This window comes from Stigmatopora argus, chromosome 4, assembly GCF_051989625.1.
Source record: "Stigmatopora argus isolate UIUO_Sarg chromosome 4, RoL_Sarg_1.0, whole genome shotgun sequence".
NCBI lineage: Eukaryota > Metazoa > Chordata > Actinopteri > Syngnathiformes > Syngnathidae > Stigmatopora > Stigmatopora argus.
The window spans coordinates 8,646,566-8,667,848 of record NC_135390.1 but is presented as its reverse complement, the minus strand read 5'-3'; the positions used below and the strand labels follow the sequence as shown (position 1 = coordinate 8,667,848).

The window sequence follows — 21,283 nt, the reverse complement described above, 5'->3', positions numbered from 1 at the left end:
TGTAATCTGACATTGCTGGTGTGAGTCGGCGGGTTATTATTTTGCATATGCTGTTTTTGGAGGGCTATTGAGGACAGTCACATAAAACCACACTACCATTCATGAAAGCTTGTCAGTTCTGGTCCACGGGTTGGCGGCTAGGCTTGTTACCGTTCCACCATGCCTCCTTTGACAATACCTCCAATGCTAAATCCAAAATGCCACCGACCATCTGCCAATTATTTACAGTGTCTACAGTGAAATACGTCTGTTCAACATAACAAGCATACCAAGGTTTCAGTACGTGGGATATACACTAGACATATTGAGCTTGTGATATGCATGTCTTTGTCTCCTGTGCACGTGATCTGTAATCTGAAAAACACTGAATTGAATTGAATGCTTTTATTGTCATTGTACAATTAGAGATGTGAGATTTAAAGCTTCACCATGAAGTGCACAAATAACAACAACAAAACAAACACAAATAATAAATCGTCAATAAATATGTAGTCAACACAACAACAAACAAATATACATAATCTATAAATAATAATAATGAATAAATAATCAATAAATAAGTAATAAATAAATAATCAATAAATAAGTAATAAATAAATAACTAATCTGCATGATGTAGAAGTCAACAAAATAAATAAGTCATAGTCAACATGAATAAGTGGTCACATAAATCAGTATGTACAAAAAGTGACTAAAGTGATTAGCAGCTTATGGATTTTTTGTGCAGTACAAGATGGACTGAACAGAATTACTTTCAAAATCATCATTTTTATTTTTACAGAATTTTTGCAGGGAGCGCAGTGTCTGTTTGGTTAAGTTGCATGCTATTTAAGAAGCTCATGTTTGAGATGGAGCCTTTCCAGGTGAGAAGCCTCACTTGTAGAGTTTTCACTCAACCAAACTTTGGTATTTTTGGAATGTGGGCGGAAACTGAAAAAGCTACGTTGACCGTACACAGAACATTCCTAGATATGATTCAGTTCCACAAACATTTAACAACAGGGGAACCATGATAGGCACTCTGTTGCCCCACCGTTATCACAGATCTTCCTCTTCTGTCATGTATTCTTACATTTGTTTGTATATAACACTGACACATCTGCACTTTTTTTTCTCTTGTCCAGTGAAGTACATGCGAGAAGCCACACCGTACGTGAAAAAAGGCTCCCCTGTGTCAGAGATTGGATGGGAGACCCTCCCACCAGAGTCACCGCGTTTCGGCAGTACTTCCATTACCCCCTCCCCGGAGACTGCAAGTTCACCTCCTCAACCATCATTGTCTCTTCAAGGTGACAGGAGATGCATTCCACTAAAGATGTGTTATGTAACGCGAGCCATGACCACAGCAGACCCCGAAAACAGGTAACTGAAACATCCTATTTTATCTTTGCACCATTTCCTCTTCATGAGCCTATTATATTATTCATACTGTTATTAACTTCTACAAAATATTTCCCAACTGACTATCATCGACCAAGGAGAATATTTAAAATTGAGATTGCTTAAAATGTACTGCTTTTCTAAATAGAGTCCTTGGGAGGATTTTTTTTTAATAGCAGGAAAGCTTCCACAGGATCATGACTAGAATTTAAAGGAATTGTAATCTTTTTTTATCAAGTGACTGTCAGCAGAAAGAATAACTTGCCTTTTTAAAGGTGGAGATAATCTTTCATAAAGGACAATATTTCTTCAATCTTGCTTCAAGCAGCAGTTTTTAAATACCTGTGTTGTTTTAGACCAAGGGTGTCAGACTCGGGTTGGTTCGCGGGTCGCTTTAATGTCAACTTGATTTCACGTGGGCCGGACCATTTTAGATATAATATTTAGATTTTTTAAAATTATAAATGGATTAAAAGAACTGGATTAAAAGCCGTGAACATTCATTTTTTATAAACAGTTTATTTTAGCTTTTTAAATATATTTTTAGATTTTACAAAATGATTTTTGAACTAAAAACACAGAAAAAATTGATTAAAAAAATTACAATTATTGATTTAAAAGGAGGAAAATCTGGAAATTTAATATACATCTATACTCTTCATTTTAATTCGATCCTAAAACGGAAAGTCGGCACTCATGATTTACTTTCCTGGGCCACACAAAATGATGCGGCGGGCCAGATTTGGCCCCCGAGCTGCCACTTTGTTTTGTGTTTTAGACAATGAAATGTGTGTATTTCAGACAGTCTCGTCAGATCTGCTCAAAATTTCCCAAGCTATTGCAATGGTCATGTTGTGTACATGCAAATTGTTACTTGTACACTAACATTCTATGGGGACAAATGACAACAGACCGAGAATTCAGTCTATAAACTTCAAACTCCACTTTGGACTAAGTCTAAGTATGTCAGAGGGTGTATTGGTTTTCTTAGTTTCGGAGCAGTTACTTTGAGTAAATTGTTGTCGCAGATACATATGCAAGATGTTGCATTAATGAAAGCTAAAGACGACTCCGTGACTTCCAAAAAATGACAGATAGTCGGTCCGTCAGTGAAGCCTGATTTGAAATATTTGTTTTAGAGACCACATGAAAAATTGTATTACACAGTACTCGAAAAAATCGAATTTTCTTTGATTTGTCTTCAGTACATGATGTGTTGAGGAACAGAAAACTTTTTAGTTGTCCTTTGGAAACTAAGGTTGTTTTGTAGTCCCTTATCATAATTGGGATTCTGGAGTAGTGTGTGAAATAAATTTATTTCTAATCTTGAGAGGTGTACAATTTCCACAAGTTAATTGGATGATAATATAAATAATGATAAAAAATGAGGATGGGTCAGTCAGTGGCATGCTGTCCCACTGCACCCACCTTTTTGTCTTAAGTTGTATTCAGTTTGAACCTTAAACAAAGGTTTAGGTTCCTCAAAAATATATGAAAATATCTTCAAATTTGTTGTGCTTTTATCTGGTCAGTATTTGATTTTGAAAATTAAGTCCATTTTGTTAGGTATGGTTTTTGTGATGTTTTGTCGGGCTTTTGGTGTTTGAACATTTTCCTCTTGGTGACCCGTCCTCGTGATTGCCCATTGAGTTCAACTCTGGTTTCCCCGCCCCTGGTGCCTCTCAATCAATCAATCAATCAATCAATCAATCAATCAATCAATCAATCAATCAATCAATCAATCAATCAATCAATCAATCAATCAATCAATCAATCAATCAATCAATCAATCAATCAATCAATCAATCAATCAATCAATCAATCAATCAATCAATCAATCAATCAATCAATCAATCAATCAATCAAAAGCCTTTATTGTCATCATACACAGCTGCGTATAACAAAATTGGTGGTGCTACTCCACAAAGTGCATTTTCCCAGTAAAAACATAAATAAGCAATATAAAAATATAAAAAGTCACGTCCGGGAAAGGTAAATTCGAAAATATTGCACAATCCAAGATATTGCACATTGTTATTCCACACCCCCGTACATCTCATGTCACCTATCTGTCTGTAAATTGTCTCCTCAACTCATGTCTGTTTATTTTAAACCCTGTTTATTTGTGAGTTCTTGTCCGAATCATCTGCTGTTCATCCCTGTTTCTACCCTGCCCTGTTCAGTCCTGAAGCTGTCCTACATTCACGTCCAATGCTCCTCGTTGCCCTTGTGTTTTCCATTTAAGGTTTGGTTCATTTGTCTTACTTGTTAATCTGTCACTTTCCCAGGGTTTTGTATTTAAGGCTTTGTTGTTTTTGTGAATAAGCCTTAGTTATTTAACCTTACGTTAGTGTCTGCCTGCTTCGCATTTGAGTCAAAACACAAAATTCGCAACCCCCCCCGTAACCCCTTTACATAAACCACACATGGTTAGGAAGTTTCACTCTAACTCCCACAGAAGTACCTGAACAGATGACTTTTGAGTTTGAATGTGGATGTTGGTAAACACCAGAGATAAAATTTGCAGTTGTGTTGAGGCTGAAACTCAACGTTATCCTCCTCATTGCTTATCATTGTTGCTCCGAGCATAACAGCTCCACGTGGTGTACTTTTTATTTCATTGGACAGTGCTGATCGTTAAACGTACTTGTAGGGGTGGGAGAAAATTAGATTTTCTCATTTGGAATTTATATTTTTTGCTACAGATTTAACCGTCTTTTCCTCATCTGTAGCATGCATATTGTGCTTTTGTTAATCGTAATTTATAGAAAAATACCTTTTCTCCTACACTAAAATGATTTACTTATATAAGATTTAACCACACTGGTGGTAACAATCTCAAATGGCAGCGTATTGCATTATGCACCATGAAGCCTGCGACAGAACCTTTTTTGAAATCTACATTCCCTGAAAAGAGAATCAAAGAGCTGCTGGTACCCAGAAGCATTCTATAGATGCATGTCGATGGAGGCCAGAAATACTCCCTCACAGGAAAAAGAGATTTGTAAAGGTAATTTAGAGGCAAATGCCTATTTTTGTCTGAATTGGCCTGGAGAGATATTAAAGTATAGCAGTTTGATAACACTTTTAATCGGGAGCAAAGTATCTTGGATTGAAATGTAAAAGAACATTTGATGTGTGCGACAGACAGCTAAAAAAAGAAAATAATAAAGAGTTGACAGTTGGCATTGTCACCTTTATGATGAAATTGTCTTCTCCAGACAAGTGGAGCTGCACTCCCCTGACGCCAGACACACTGTGGTACTGCGCTGTCCGGATCAGCCGTCTGCCCTCACTTGGTTCTCAGCAATGCATGCTGTCGCATCCACGCTGACACAGGTCTGTCTCTCAGTTACCAAAAAAAAAATTACATTTTGTACACAAAGTCATCTTAAAGTCCAATTATCATGAATTTTTACACACTAATTAAATAACTGACTCTTGTCAGTCAGTCATTCATTTTCTGAACTGCTTATCCTCACAAGGGTCTTGGGGGAGCTGGAGTCTATCTCAGCTAACTACGGGCATCAGTTGTTGGCCTCACGGTTCTGGGATCGAGGGTTCGATTCGGAGGTGGTTCCTCACTGCATGTTCTCCCTGGGCTTGCGTGGGAACCGGTACTCCAGTTTCCTTCAACATCCCAAAAACATGAACAGTAGGCTGATTGGACACTCTAACCTGGCCCTAGCTATGAGTGTGAGCGCGAATGGTTGTCTGTCTCCTTGTGCTCTGTGATTGGCTGGCTGCCAATTCAGTTTTTCCCCTGGCTGGTCCCCCTAGTTAGCTGGGATAGGCTCCAGCACCCCCCACCCCTGCTACCCTTGTGAGAATAAGCGGTTCAGAAAATGAAGTCAAATTTCTAAAATTCAGTAAAGTACCTCCTGAGTGTGACTTTAACTATCGATACATAGGTAAAACCTAGATATGTATGTATTCTCTTGATGATTATTTCTTCACAGCGAGCACTCGCTGATGTCATTCATCACACAGCCAGGTCAAGAGTTGCTGGCAGCAAAGAGATTCGAAACATGGGATGGCTGGCAGGGAAGGTAAGCAGTGTATTCCAGTGTATCTTTTTTTGTGGGTCGGTTGACGTTGTAGTCTTTATGTTGTTGTAGTTAGCAATATTAGAAGCCAATAACAGCTGAGCAAGAGAGGTAGCATAATAAGAATATCATCGAATGCCAAACATTACTCCTGCTACTTGTGGCAGATTCTTTTCAAAAGATGACCCTTGATCCTGTAAAATGCTGCCATGTGATTGTTTAAAAGCAGCTTAGGATTTGGTAGCTGTGCTGTAGATAAAATGTCATAAGAGGAGTTAAGAATGTAACATGCTGAGCTGCGTGGCAAAGGTGTATGTGAATTCTGAATATAAAGGATTGAAGGATGAAATATGTGATGGAAATTTGCATTTCTATCACATATTTCATTTCACTGGTATTCTGGATCAGTTATTGACTTATAAAAGAAAAAGAGGTGGGGTGGGGGGGCTTATGTCTGAATATAAATGAAAGAGCAGCTTTTATGTATTCCATACAGATTCCCTCTCTGTTTGTTTGAGCAACTTTTTTAAGAAAATGTACATAACATGTAGCCATTGCACGGCACATATACATAAACAACTATTCATGTGCACACTCACTCCTACGGGTAAGTTGGGGTGATCAATCACCCATCTCATCTCATTTTCTGAACCGCTTTATCCTCATTAGGGTTGCTGGGGTTGCTGGAGCCCATCCCAGCTGTCTCTGGGCCAGACGCTGAATTGGTGGCCAGCCAATCATAGGGCACAAGGAGACGGGCAACCATTCACCCTCACACTCGTACCTAGGGGCAATTTAGAGTGTCCAATCAGCCTACCATGCATGTTTTTGGAATGTGGGAGGAAACCGGAGTACCTGGAGGAAACCCACACATGCCCGGGGAGAACATGCAAACTCCACACAAGTGGAAGTGACCTGGATTTGAACCCAGGACCTCAGAGCTGTGAGGGCGATGCGCTAACCACTAATTCCACCGAGCCGCCTGTAATCAATCACCCGATACGTGATTTTGGAATGTGGGAGGAAGCCAGAGTACCCGGAGAAAAGCCATGCAGGCATGTGGACAACCTGCAAACTCCACACAGGAAGATTGATTGAGCCCTTAATCTCAGAACAGTGAGGTCGATGTCCTCACCACTCTTCCACCGTACTGCAGCACTCATACTAGTTACCAGAAAATGGATGGGGTGCACAGTTTCCTCAAGAATGGATCATTAGCTGCACATATAATACATTCTATTTAATCTCTTAAAGATTTATTCAACCGTGTGCACAAGTTATTGGAGCATTTCATATTTCAATTCTGTTCAGAGACTTTCTGAGGTCAATTCTCTAAAATTGAAGGCTATTTTATGTATTTGTGCAGCAAAGTGAGAGCGATAAGCAGTGCTGGAAGCCTGTGTTGGTGGTTGTGACAGAGAAAGAGCTACTGCTTTATGACAGCCTGCCACGAAGCAAGGAGGCCTGGCAGAGTCCAGCACACACGTACCCTCTTCTGGCAACACGGTGGGTCTGTCTTCATACAGTGGAAACTTGTTTGTGACTTTGTAAATAACAGTTTGAAGGATTAATAGGCCAGTCTAAAGTTGTTTATTTTATTTTCCAAGTTCTTAGTACCATGTTATCAAAATCATACCTTGTCCCCACAGTTTTATCAGAGTTTTTTTTAAATATTTCTCCCAACGTGTATTTTGCTGTACGATATAATTTACTGCATGGTATTCATGTATCTTTTTAGTCACAGTACATTTGGCATATCAGGACATGGAAGCTTATAGAGTGAGATGATGTCAACTGTAGTTTTTTAGCTTATGTTTTTATTAGGTATTTTTGAAAAAGAGACTTTGTAAAACTGGAAAAACTATATAAGTTGAGATGTTAAAATGTAGGGCGGCCCAGTGGCGCGAGTGGTTAGCGTTTCAGCCTCACAGTGGGGAACCTGGGTTCAAATTCAGGTCGGTCCACCTGTGTGGAGTTTGCATGTTCTCCCCGGGCCTGCGTGGGTTTTCTCCGGGTACTCCGGTTTCCTCCCACATTCCAAATACATGCATGATAGGCTGATTGGACACTCTTAATTGCCCCTAGGTATGAGTGTGAGCGTGAATGGTTGTTTGTCTCCTTGTGACCTGCGATTGGCTGGCCACCAATTCAGGGCGTCCCCCGCCTCTGGCCCAAAGTCAGCTGGGATAGGCTCCAGCACCCCCCGCAACCCTAGTGAGGATAAAGCGGTTCGGAAAATGAGATGAGATGTTAAAATGTAACAAAAACGTCACCTTGAAAGCTTTACTGTTGGAAGTCATTTGAGCAAATTCATTCCTTTAAAAAAAATGTTTTTGCTAAAATGAGAAGAATTTAGAAGTCAGCCAGCATGATGGAACCGATCATGTCTGTCCTTTCGGATTCTACAGTTTGTTCAACATGAATTTTTGTCTCTCTACAGTCTGGTGCACTCTGGGCCCGACATGGGGTCTCCTTACTCGGGAACGGAGCTATTTTTTGCCACACGAACCGGCACGCGCCTTGGAATCGAGACCCATCTTTTCCGAGCTGAAACTAGCAAGGATTTGTCCTTGTGGACTCGACAAATAGTCAACGGCTGTCACGCTTCAGCTGAGATGATTAAAGAAGTCAGTACTAGTGAGTACAGCTACATCACACAGAGACTGACATACTATTTGTATACACTACATTTCCTTGACTTGTAAGTTTACAATCTCATACTTTGAGTTATTCACACAATATGTCAAATATATTTCCCGCATTAAGTTGGATTGAAATGCAAAAATCCTTTCCAGTCCCCCACCCCCTAAATATGAAACAATTTTTAGGGTGAAGAGAAAAAGATTTAGGAGGAGGAGGCAGGGGGTGGTGATAACCCAGTGAATGATTGCACTTATTCCAAAAAAAGAAAAAATGTTCACAAGGCAACACTTGTAGTCAAGGTCCAACTCACTATAAAAAGTATTTTTACCATAAATGTCATGTTAAATATATATGTAACCCAGTGGCGGTCCGTGCATTTTCTCGTAGCGCCTTCAACGAATCAATCCAACCCTCAAAAACTATTTTATGGCTATAAAACCTCGACTACAGCTACAGCTGCGACACATAAAAAATGGGGTAAAATCCACTTCCTAGCAGCATTTAATGATTAAATACAAATACTGGAGCTTTTCAGACATTACAACCGGGCCAGGGAAGCAATTTGGAATTATTTAATAAGTATTGATGGACAAAATATAATATATGATTCAGATATTTCTTAGGCCAGCAGAGAAGGCCTTGAAGGCCCTGACGGCCCGCCACTGATGTAACCTCTCGAAACTGAGACGTATATGCATTTACTGACAAAGGTAGAAGTATAGGAAAGGAAAATAAGCGGTGCAGGTCGTAGCGCGGGATCCTGTGACGGTTCCTCAGATAATATGTTGTGGCATGTTCCAGCAGAACGTATATGCGCTGGGAAGTCAAGGGAATGCAGAATGCAGAGCCTGAAGTGCTGCGAGCCTAAAAGAAAGTCTTGAAGCTAGCTCATGAAGCAGAATGTTAACACAAACATCCACAGAAGGTAGTCGAGCACCATTTGGAAGATGTTTACAAGCTATTTATAGATGAGAACAGCATTTTCTCGGCATGTTTGTAATTGTGTATCAATTGTCGAGGGAATTCCAACGGAACTCCCTCCCCCATCTCTCTCGCTGGCTTTGCCTCCCTTTTCTCCCCCTCCGCAAAATGTCCTGGGAACTGCATGTCTCCCATTGATTCAGCACCCCACGCCCTCCCCTCACCAGCCCCAACTCTTCACACGGTGCCAAGTTTTACTTCAGACGCCCCCCTTTTGTATCCAACATTGACGTCTGCCCGATAGCAGCTTGTCTTCCTCTTTATTACTGTCATTTCTGCATCACTTATCACAAGCAAGCTCATTTGCATTGCTTTTGCACTCACTTATCCAAGATGAAAGTGCTCAATCACATCCACACTTGACACATTTAAACGCCAAAAGGTTCGTTATCACAATCATGTTGGGCGTGTCATGTGTAGCTAGGAGAAATGTGACTTTTCCTAATTGTACTGAGCGCTATGACTAAATGCTGTATTGGAAAAAATAATGCTTTGTAGCAGGCATAGAATCGAGATTCTTTTCTTTGCGCTTTTATTGATTTTATTTTATTTTTCTCACACACAGGTAATCAAAAAGTCCACATCAATTTTTTTCAGAAATAACTGCAAAACAAACAGCTGCTTCTTTGAAGTAGTTTGACGATATAAATTGACGAAAAATAAATCTTATATAGATAATAAATCCTGAACAAACACAACCAAGTAAAAGCTGTATATATAAGTAAAAGCTATATAGTCATTCATTTATTCATTTTCCAAACCACTTATCCTCACAAGAGTCATTGGGGGTGTCGGAGCCTAACTCCACACAGGAAGGCCTGGACCCGGGATTGAACCCTTGATCACAGAAATGTGAGGTTGTTCAGGAAATTTATCTGTCAATTCAGATTAAACCAATGTTCAATGACTAATTGCAGACACACGTGCCTTTAAGGAAAAACAATCATTTTCTGGTAATTGGAATGCAGGTTGTTTTGTTGTTTTGGTCTCCACTAATCTTGTTAATGGTTCCACAATATTTGACAGTGTAAATATCTACAAGTGCATGTCAGAAAATTGAAATGTCAAAAATGTATCTTTTTTTAGCATGCATACTCCTCTCATTATATATGCATAACACACGTTTTTCCTTCAGGGCTTTCTCAGATAACTTGATCTCCCTTGTAGGTGCAGCAGTATTTATTTTGTTCTGACTTTAGTATGAAAATATGGATTTGCCAGTCGCTTTTAAATACCCATTGTACTCACAACCGGGTTTCATTAAATTAATCATAAAAATGTAACGTTCTTTTAGTGTTTTAATATACAATAGGTATAGGGTAAAGGGGCGTTTCACAAGCATGGCAGAAATGTGGAAGCTGCAGGACACAATGTTGAAAAAAGAATTGAAATTTAATGAGCAGGTACCTGACAAGGAAACCTGAAGGTTGCCTAATTTATAATGCTTTAAAAATGTATATTACTAAGAGCAGAAGTTAAAATTACCATAATCCACCTGCTGTGTGGTGCCTTAAGTGCAGCACAGTAGGGTTCTAATATAATCAATGTGTAACCTACATTTAATGTCATTTTCAAGCATTCATTCGTTCATTCTCTGCACCGCTTTATCCTCGTCGTGAGGGGTGCTGGAGCCTATCCCAGGTGACTTCGGGCCAGAGGCGGGGAACACTGCATGGGTGGCCAGCAAAATTGCAGGGCACAAGCAGACAGACAGCCGTTCACGTTCACACTCATACCTAGGGGCAATTTAGAGTGTCCATGCATGTCTTTGGAATGTGGGAGGAAACCGGAGAACCCAGAGAAAACCCACACAGACCCAGAGAGAACATGCAAACTCCACACAGGTGGACTGTGCACCCCAGAGCTGTGAGGTCAACGTGCTAACCACTCAAGCCGCTGGGCCGCCCCCATTTTCAACCAGTGTATTATTAAATTTGGTCATATGGTTAATACCATGATATACTTACGTCACATGTAAATTAAGCATAAAGCAGAGACTTGGAAATGGAGTTGTAACATAATACCTTGAGATGACCCAATATAAATCTTAAAGATAAAACACATTCACAATTTAGTGATGACCAGCTAACATTACATAGCTAATTGCTAGTTTGAGTTAATTTGACCCGGCCAACTCCGTGTGACACCATTAGGCTAATTTTAATTTCTGCACAACATTATCCTGATTGCATTATTCAGAGAAGTTTATTGAGTTATCTATCTAAGAAAGAAAGACACATTATCGAGCTCTTTATTCAAAACCTCAACAAGCAAAATGAATCATTGAATGAAGCTTTGGTGACTTGAAAGAAGAACATTCTTCAGTCAACCGTCCTTCACATTGTCTGTGTTCTCGAATGCATAGAATATCTGGGGCTTTTTGAAAACAACAACAACAACAACAACAAAAAGCACCTAGACTAGAAGTGGTGTCAAAACCTCCGAGGGAGCTACAGTAATCCCTTGAATATCGCGGTTTATGAAGACCAGACATAGCCACGATAAACGAAAAAACGCAAAGTAGGCTCACCCCCATTAACAAAAGTACAATTAAAAAAGTGTATATTTATTAAATATTACAGCTATAAGCCTATCAAAACACTGTAAGTACTAATATCTAAATAATATATATATATATATATAAAACCACGAGTATTTCGCAAAAAGAACATTTCCCTACAGTTTGGCCTTTTATATATATATATAAAACCACGATTATTTCGCAAAAAGAACATTTCCCTACAGTTTGGCCTTTTATATATATATATATATATATATATATATATATATATATATATATATATATATATATATATATATATATAAAAGGCCAAACTGTAGGGAAATGTTCTTTTTGCGAAATACTCGTGTATTATATATATATATATATATATATATATATATATATATATATATATAAAAAGGCCAAACTGTAGGGAAATGTTCTTTTTGCGAAATACTCGCGTGGACGAGGCCTTTACTAGTATTGACGGGTCACTTTTTAGAAAGTCAATCACCTACTTGTCTTTATTGTTGACATATCAGTGAGTTGAGGATCCTCGGTTTGTCCAAAATCAGCTAAATTAGCTCCAGATGAAAGCTTGGAGAAGAAGTCTACTGATATGAACATTCTAGATTCCTCAAATCGGGAGGGCGTTAGTATAGTTTTCACATTCCAATCAATCTATTCTAATTTAATCTAGGGTTTGCTACTGTGAATTGATGAATTAAACCAGGGCAAAAAGCATTTGTAATGGGGGTGAGCATACTTCGCGGTTTTTCGTTTATCGTGGCCATGTCTGGTCTACATTAACCGCGGTATTCAAGCGATTACTGTACCTTTTTTTCCCTGCTTTTCTATCTTTTTTAATTGCATTTTAATATTTCTTAATGCTTGGTACTGTCTTGTTACTGCAACCAAGGATTTTTCCCGAATACGGGATGAAATAAAGTTCCAATCCAATCCAATTATTCCACCACAGTGGATTTCTCTTTAGTAGTGATTGTAATTGCAATCCACTTCTTATGTTGTCATTTGAAAGTGCTTAGTACATTTGGAAAGCAAAAAAAATAAGCATTTGAATGGAAATTGTAAAAACAGATCACCCTCCTCTCATCTTGGATGAGGATAGGATTAGTGTTTCATAATTTATTACCGTCAATAAGGAAAAAAATAATCCTGTCATATAAAAGATGCCCAAGCCATGCTACAGGGAACAGTAACACACATACTTGAATAAATGCAGTCCACACACACAACCATGTATAACTGTGTTCGCCCTGTACACACACACGCCCACATGCAGGCAGACCCACACACACGCACACACACAGTGTAAACACGTCCTTTTCAGGCTATCAGTAAACAAAGGCAAGATAATAACTTGCCTCTGGCTCTCTGTCCTTTCTTTGCCCAAACATGCAGCTCTGTAGAGGAAATGATGTCAAGAGAAAGAAGCTTCTAATGTAAAAAAAAGAGGGAAAAAAGCATCAGGCCATTGTGTACCAAGACCGACTTCGAGCCTTTCAAATAATGAAAATGAAATACATCCTGATTTCACTGCTTGGCAGCCAAGCAGATTTGATGTGTAAATTAAAAAGCGTGTAAAATAAAGAAAGAAAATAGAGAGTAAAAAAACGCATCATGGAGTAAGAAGGGACAAATGATGCTGCATGGTGTTTATAGCCAACAAATAATCAGTCATTGTTAATCTGACATAGCAAATAAACATACCTGACATACAGGAAGAAGATGAGTCTGCAAGTGTGATTGCACAACTTTTAAGCGGCTTTTTTTGCCTCGATGAAGTAGATGGACTACAGAAGTTATCAGCTGGGCATCTGGAAAAAAAATTCACAATTTTAGGTAGGCTCTATTTAGTTGTAATGTGCAGAGTTTGCATTGGTTTTATCAGGATACTTTCACGGTCAAAAAACATATTAGATTCTTTGAAGGCTAACTTGTCCATAGGTGTGAATGTTGGTGGGAATGCATTTTCTTTTTAATTATGATTTCCATTTGTGGTACAATTGACTGGCGACCAGTCCAGGATGTACTCAGCCTCTTCCCAAGTTTCAATTGGTACAAACTCCAGCAAACCTAATGAGAACAAGTGCTATAGAACATCTATGAATGGATTGAACTGGGAGTCAAAAGGAATTCCAGCATACTTGACAAGACCACATCCAAAGCTGTCAATTAAAAGAAATTGATTGGCAAGCAAACCTGACAAGCACACAATTACCTGTATTGGTCCTAAAGTTTATCCTTGGTTAACCACAAATTGTTGACAGTCTACTTTTTTTTAAAGGGAAAAAAGAAAAAAAATGTTTCCGAAATAACTACAAATGAATACAGCACTGCTTGTAAAAAATGGAGGAGTTATGTTTATTCCAGTGGGCACAAAAAACAAAACAGAATAATGATCATTTTATTTTCTGTGCATTTGCAGCAAAGATATCTCTTTCCCCCTTATTACTCTTGTTCTATTATGGAGAAATAATAATTTCTTTTTTTATCATGAGGTTGTACTATTTAGAGCAGTTCACTTTTTACGATTGAGATGACTGGATGATGTACTTTTTGGCAAACACCCAATTAATTTTGCAGGGACATTTTGTCCAACATCCTTAAGGTTCTCATGGTACGACTACATGTTTATTGGCAGCACACTGGGATGTGGCACAGGTCCAATATTTCCCAACCAATTGCTTTAGTATTAAAGGATTATTTCCTCCTTGTCAGACAGACTAAGAACCCAATTTAACTTTGAAGAATTTCCTACAAAAAATGGTTAAGGTTGCTGTGGTAAAAGGTTGAATGGGTAAATGCTTCTTGTCAAGATGCTATAGTTCATTCTTTTAAACCTTAGGGATTACTGTCTTATCTAAAAGCTATGTTTTAAAGACCTTAGCTCAACCGAAGGGCTTAAGGTATCTCGGATCATACTTATTCTTACTCTTAGTTTTTAATGTACACACTTTAATCTAGAAAAATGTGGTGGAGGACAGAGATGTGCATATGGAACTCTTTATAAAAAGCAATGTAGACTATAAAGTGGTACTCGGACGTTTCGTCGAAAGACGTTTGGTCCCCAGACGTTTGGTCGACCGGACGTTTGGTCGACCGGACGTTTGGTCGACCGGACGTTTGGTCGACCCGACGTTTGGTCGACCCGACGTTTGGTCGACCCGACGTTTGGTCGACCCGACGTTTGGTCGACCCGACGTTTGGTCGACCGGGCGTTTGGTTGACCGGGCGTTTGGTAGAACAGACGTTTGGTAGAACGGACGTTTGGTCGCCGGGTTGTTACTGTTGAAACCAGCTCTCAAAATTATAATCATGAGAGAGAGAGGGAGAGAGAGTTTAATATCTAAATATCTAATATCAAAGTATAAAAATATCAAAATATCAACAGTAAACTCTCTTTCATAATTTGACAGCGAGCGAACCCAGCGACCAAACGTCCGTTCTACCAAACGTTCGGTCGACCAAACGTCCGTTCTACCAAACGTTCGGTCGACCAAACGTCCGGGGACCAAACGTCCGGTCACAGACCCTCCCAGTTTAGGCATAAACTTTTTTGTATGCTGCATATGCTCATATTGTATGCTGCATATGCTCATTGTATGCTGCATATGCTCATATTGTATGCTGCATATGCTCATATTGTATGCTGCATATGCTCATATTGTATGCTGCATATGCTCATTGTATGCTGCATATGCTCATATTGTATGCTGCATATGCTCATATTGTATGCTTCATATGCTCATATTGTATGCTGCATATGCTCATATTGTATCAACCGTCATTTACATGCAATGCAAGTGTCTTTAAAAAAGAAAATCTTCCCAACTTATGAACACTTTCAACGGATGTTTCAGGTTGTCTTTACCTAGGTCAGGAGTGCCAGCTGGTGATCCACTACGAGCAGGGCTTCTCCGTTTTGGCTGAACACAAAGTCCGAGACGGCGAGAATGGAGACGAGGGGCGGCGTCAAATGTCGACCAAAAAACGAGCCCTCCTGTCCTACCCTTATGAAAAACTGAGGATGTCGTCGGATGATGGTGTTCGACTGCTATTCCTGGACTTTGGCGGAAAGGAGGGGGAGATTGTGAGTGTTGTTCTCTCTTTAAAAAACAGAAAATGACAAATTTAGATGTAACAGCGATTCAAGTGATGATTTATAGGTGTTTTTTGTCTATAACAGGGTGAGGACTCTAATTTAGGATGGTAATTGTGTTGTAAAGTTTCTAGGGTCATTTGAACCTGTAGAGCAAGTTTTCTGGTATTGAAAGAAGTCAAGTAAAAATTGAAATACTGGCAAACTGTTGGGCAGCAATTGACTGGAATTTTTCACAGAATATCTCTTAGGACCAAGTCACGAGCAGCCAACAGTCCAGCCCGTGTGGTGAGACTTTAAATCAATTCAAACCACAGCCTTAAACATTGAGATTACTACTTTTTTTCAAGAAGTCAGGACTAATTACGATCAAGTTGACAAAATCGGCTGCCAAAGGCATCTTCCTTATAAAAAGTTGGCATTTGCGCTTTAGAAACTGTCACTTTTTTTCACCCCCTTGACAACATCTGAGCACACCATGAATATTAATGTTGCTGTCAGTTCCAAGACTGACAGTTTTTAGAAAGACAGCATTGACATGCTAAAAGGGGCTAAATTAATTACCCTCTTGGATTATAGGATTTATCTCATGTAAACTGAGACATTCTAATAGAATGTCCCACTCATTATTTACAGCGGAGTATAAATGAAAAGTCTCTGTTGGCTACAAGGAGACATTTTGTCATCAACGTGGCTTCCTAAAATTCCCAAGGTACGACTTGCGGATTTGGCTGATGGCTCATTAGCCATACTTTTAAAAGACAAATCTGCTGGGCCTTTTCTTCATCAAGTTGCTGTCGTTATTTGGCACAGACACAATCTGTTTCTAAATTTGTCTCCACATCACTGTTTACTTTCCCCGCAGAGGCATTTGCACCTAAAGAGCCACCTGAAAATTTTCCCTGAAAATCTATATATTGGCTACAGTAGATTTAAAGGATGACTTCATGTAAGAAGAATGTTTCATGCAGTACACGATCCTAATTATGCTATTTTCCGATACTTAGTCATTCTAAGCACTACTGGTCCAATGCTATTTTTGTTAAAGTATTTAGCTAAGATGGGCCATAATTATTTTTTAGAAGAAAACTCGAGGCTTCCTATATGTCATCAAACAGGAATACTAATTGTTAGTGTACCAAATAACTGTTATTAGACAGGTTTAGCACGATGACCATATGGTCAAGAGCCAATTTCTGCATCCTTAAACTTTAAATTATAAAAAAATGGAATTCACACTTCTACTGAAAATGACACTCTAAACTATTTTTTTAAGAGATGCTAACAAATTGTCCCAAATTAATATCTATTAATACAAACATTTAACAATGCTTGAAAATGTAAAAACTGGGAGAGAATTATAAAAATAAAGTGGCACATATAGATATTTATTTCCCTTATCATGAAGTGTTTTAATTCACAGTTGGCTGCAGTCAAGCCTTTACAGCATTTTTGTTAACTTATTCTCTTAAAGCATATGTAAAATGCTTTTGCTCGAGGCACCAAGATTGTAACGCAAACACAGGTGAGCTCTGTATCCTGCTCACGGACTTTATGGTAGATTTTCCATTTAATCTCCACTGCAAGAATGAATGGACACAGACCCTGCTTTTGCTTTTTTTCCCCTCACTCATAACAATTTTTGTGTGTGTGCACATCTATTTCAGCGCTAACTACTATGTGCCTATGGCAGGACAGTGTATGTTCATTGAATATATCCATCGATTAAAGTTAAGTACTGCCCAAGACGAGTCATAGTAGTATTTTATCACAAATTGTCAGCAGATGGAGGGTAGTATAGACGACCTTAATTAATGTGACATGGTTTACTAGAGAATAGCAGTCGTCATCCGCGTTTTATTAGCGCAAGAAAACTGTGATTTAAGAGAGATTTTATTGGTTGAAGCTTCCTTACAGGCCTCAGGAAAGGAACTGAGTCATAGTGCCAGTGAGATACCCCATTGTTAGGTGAGGAAGAAAAAGAGCTTTGTTCTTCCAGCTATCTTGATGTCTAATCTATATTGCACTAGGAAATGTTGACATTTTAATGTCACTTTTACACTTACTCAGGATGTGTCTGCTTATTTTCCCTCCTTCAGGTTGCATGTTTCATGTCTCTGTATCCATTGTTCTCCTACAGCAACTGGACCTCCACTCGTGTCCCAAACCAATCGTCTTCATCGTTCATTCCTTCCTCTCTGCAAAAATTTCCAGACTGGGATTAGTGGCCTGACCGTAACCCTGGAATGGATTTCCGTTGTTGTGCGTCCACATCCAGGAGTCCACACTGACACACCCTTTGCCCGAGAGCTAAGCTTGGTGAACGTAGCCTCTCTCCGAGCCTCTGTACGAGTAACACTGAAGAAACGTGTAGGGAGTTCAGGGTGAAAAATCATGAAGACTTCTGGTTAACATCAGAGAACACTTGGACTTGGAGCTGATAAAGGGAAGTGGTGACCATGTCGAGCAGGGGTGGCCAAGTCCGGTCCTCGAGAGCCCTAATCCAGTCTGTTTTCCATCTCTCCCTCCTCTACCACACCTGAATCAAATGATCAACTCATCAGCAAGATGTCCAGAACCTTCATACCGATCCCAATTATTTGATTCAGGTGTGGTGGTGGAGCGAGACATGGAAAACAGACTGGATAGGGGCTCTCGAGCACCGGACTTGGCCACCCCTGATGAAGAGCAAGTTTGCATTACTGACATATTCTCTATAATTGTTTCTGTTAATGTAGTAGTAATTGATTTCAATGACCAAATGGTTAATTTATTTGACAATGAAAACAGATAACTTAATTTTGGCTTCCTTTCTCTTAGCAATTTTAGAATTTCTTAATCACTCAATCCACAAAAAATGTTGTTGCAAAAAATTCAGGATAAAATGTTTTAAAACACTGGAGTACCAACACAAGTGTTCAACACCAAAACGCCAAACAGCCGAATGTCCAAGTTCATAACAAAGTACTAAAACTTTGGACGGCTGTTTTCCTAGAAAAGATTACTCAGCTAACTCAAAACACAAGAGTTTTGCTCTAAAAACCAACTGTGTTATACAAGTGTTGAAATGCAAATTATATTTTTGTAGCTACGGTGTATAAACGATCTTGGTAGCTGTAGAATCGGAAACTGTTTGATGATAAATCCATCTTGTCTCACTCATATACCCGATAAACCATGTAAAGAGTACCAGCTGATTGGTTTTCAACATCCAAGTACAAGCACAAATGAATTCAGTGATGTTAAGAGTTCACCATGTAGAAAGCTGCAGTATGCTTTAATGCTAAAGACTAGGTCGGGTTTAACCACTTCTTTGCCATCACTGTATTGATTTCAACTGTTCTTGAAAGGTTCTTAAAATGATTAGCTGCATGGGATCAGAAATCCCACCAATTGTACCTATTTCATTCAGATCCAAAGGCCATAGTGGGATTAGTAGTCTTATTTTTAGGCCTCAACCGATCTCGTTTGCTTCCAGGAACACTTGGTGGTCTAACCGAATGTGAGATTTCACAAGATTCCGACATATTTGTGGCAAACCTCAGGAACGTACTTCCCCCTCATGGAAACAGCTGTCAATGGAACATCATAAACTCACCAAGAAGTAAAAATCATAATAGGCAGAACGCTGTAATGTACCCATTAAGAACTGTTTGTTGATCAATGGCAGCAATGCAAAACCGTAAAGCCACGTCGTTGTTGTGCCTTGCAAATGGATCGTTTTGAGGAACTTACCTCAGGATGAATGCTTAGTAACATTGTCTCGAAGGACTTTTCCCACAATAGCAGCACTCATTAGTATTTAAATTTTCACATGTTTTATTCCTTTTTTGTGCACTGTGAACAATGATTTTGCAATGTGGGTGTTGTCTTATTTAGTTGTTAGGCATCATAAAGGCACTGTGAGAATTGTATAACGGCAACAAATACCACAATTACAAAGTAGAGAGTGAAAGGTTTTATGCTGCTCGAGAATAATGCCTTCATTTGTCACAATGAAACAATGTTTTTAAGTCAATGGATGCACATAAATTATGTATTTAAAACAGACTGCAAGTTTGTTTTCATTGTATTATCATTTCTGGTCTTGCTACTATTATGTTAGGCCAGGTTTACACGACTGTTTTGTGTGGGGAAATGTGCGTGCACATGGAAAATTACATGAAACATCTAATGGTGCCTTCCTCCTAGGTGCTGGAGCCTAACCCATATAAGCCCAAAGTGAGAGACACCTTGAATTGGTCGCCAGCCAATCACAGGCAAGACAGACAAACATTCACGCTCACACTCATACCAAGGGACAATTTAGAGCAGGGGTGGCGAGCAAGTTGCACACAAAGAGCAAAAATTTTAAACTGAGTCAAAGAGCCACTTCACACAGTCACAAAACAGACACACAAATATACACAGTCGATTGGCGGTCCGTTACCTCTGAAGCAGCGTTAAAAAAATTCAATCTGCCAATTATTTTTAAAATATAATTCATTATATGTTTTCAATGTGCCCTGATGAATGAAAAGATGCAAAGAGACCCATTCCTTTTGTCTTGGTGCCGCATGTGGCTCAAGAGCCGCGTGTTGGCCACCCCTGATTTAGAGGGTTCAACCTGCCTACCATGCATGTTTTTGGGATGTGGAGAAAACCCACGAAAACACGGGAAATGCACTCAAATTTGTCTCCACACATATTGCCTGAACACACAAAATGACGTGTGACCAGGTTATGGTATATTCTTTGGCTTGTGATGTTTGTTTTTGTCCTCTCAGTAGTAAGTTTCAAGTGAGGAGATGCTTAAAATGACTAGGTTTACCTTAAACATTCTAGATGAGCACATTGTTTTTGGTTAAGTAACTCAATATTTGAGTGAATGGTTCCCACAAATTTGTTGACAAGGTATACATTCAGTTTAAATTCAGTCTAGCTTTAATATGATTGAGAAAACACAATAAAAAGAAACTATTTTCATTTGAGGCAGTGTAGTGTGGAGGTTGATGTACACAAATAAATTGTTGAATGGCCAAACATGCATGGTCACTGAGCTTTCTCATTGACTTTGAGACAAATGGGCTCAGTGACTCACAATTGTCCTCCTCGGATTTGTTGACCAGACAGATTCATTAGTAAATGGCTGCAAAGGTTACATACGTTAAAATAAACAGCATCAATTCAAAAAATGATGGTGTTATCTTTGGTAGTCTAATTTCAGAAGTAATAAAAAAGGTGCATCTTTTGACAATTTAAAATAGCTTGCAGGTGTCCCAAATGTTTTGCCAAAATACACAATTTTTCCTGTTTTGCTGAAGTCTCTGGTGCCTAATAAAACCCATAAAACTGTTGATAAATGTTGAGTATTTTAATAGTTCATTCAGTCATCTTCCATTTTCTTCAGATTCGTGGGAGCTTATTAAGGGCAGGGAAACATTGTCAGCCAATTGAGGGGCACAAATAGGTAAAAAAAACATAACTTTGAAAAACACATTCATCAACTTGCATCCATGCACGACCCCAGAAAAACCCACACAAGCACAGAGAGAACATGTAAGCCAGGGGTGGGCAAACTATTCCAGAAAGGGCCGCAGTGGGTGTGGGTTTTTGTTCCAACCTATA

At 39.1% G+C, this 21,283-nt stretch overlaps 1 protein-coding gene and 1 long non-coding RNA gene across 4 annotated transcripts in view; one reads left to right on the top strand and one right to left on the bottom strand.

The window, feature by feature from the left end:
* Positions 1–19,726, top strand: part of sntb1 (syntrophin, basic 1) — a 34,069-nt gene extending 14,343 nt beyond the window's left edge. The window contains exons 2-8 of one of the 3 annotated variants that reach the window (XM_077598818.1): positions 1,125–1,362; positions 4,602–4,719; positions 5,340–5,429; positions 6,793–6,932; positions 7,867–8,063; positions 15,438–15,667; positions 17,817–19,726. In XM_077598818.1, coding sequence (XP_077454944.1) covers positions 1,125–1,362; positions 4,602–4,719; positions 5,340–5,429; positions 6,793–6,932; positions 7,867–8,063; positions 15,438–15,667; positions 17,817–17,909 — 1,106 coding nt within the window. In that variant the 3' untranslated portion in view covers positions 17,910–19,726. Of the gene's footprint in view, positions 1–1,124; positions 1,363–4,601; positions 4,720–5,339; positions 5,430–6,792; positions 6,933–7,866; positions 8,064–8,873; positions 10,132–15,437; positions 15,668–17,816 lie in introns of those variants that run through there. The other 2 variants (XM_077598820.1, XM_077598819.1) reach the window with 2 other exon arrangements.
* LOC144073185 (uncharacterized) lies at positions 12,401–17,923 on the bottom strand. The gene is made up of 4 exons (XR_013300031.1): positions 17,743–17,923; positions 15,449–15,683; positions 13,285–13,391; positions 12,401–13,011 (listed from the first exon to the last, which is right to left on the bottom strand). It is a non-coding gene; the product is annotated as an uncharacterized LOC144073185 (long non-coding RNA).
* Positions 19,727–21,283: the final 1,557 nt, after the last annotated feature.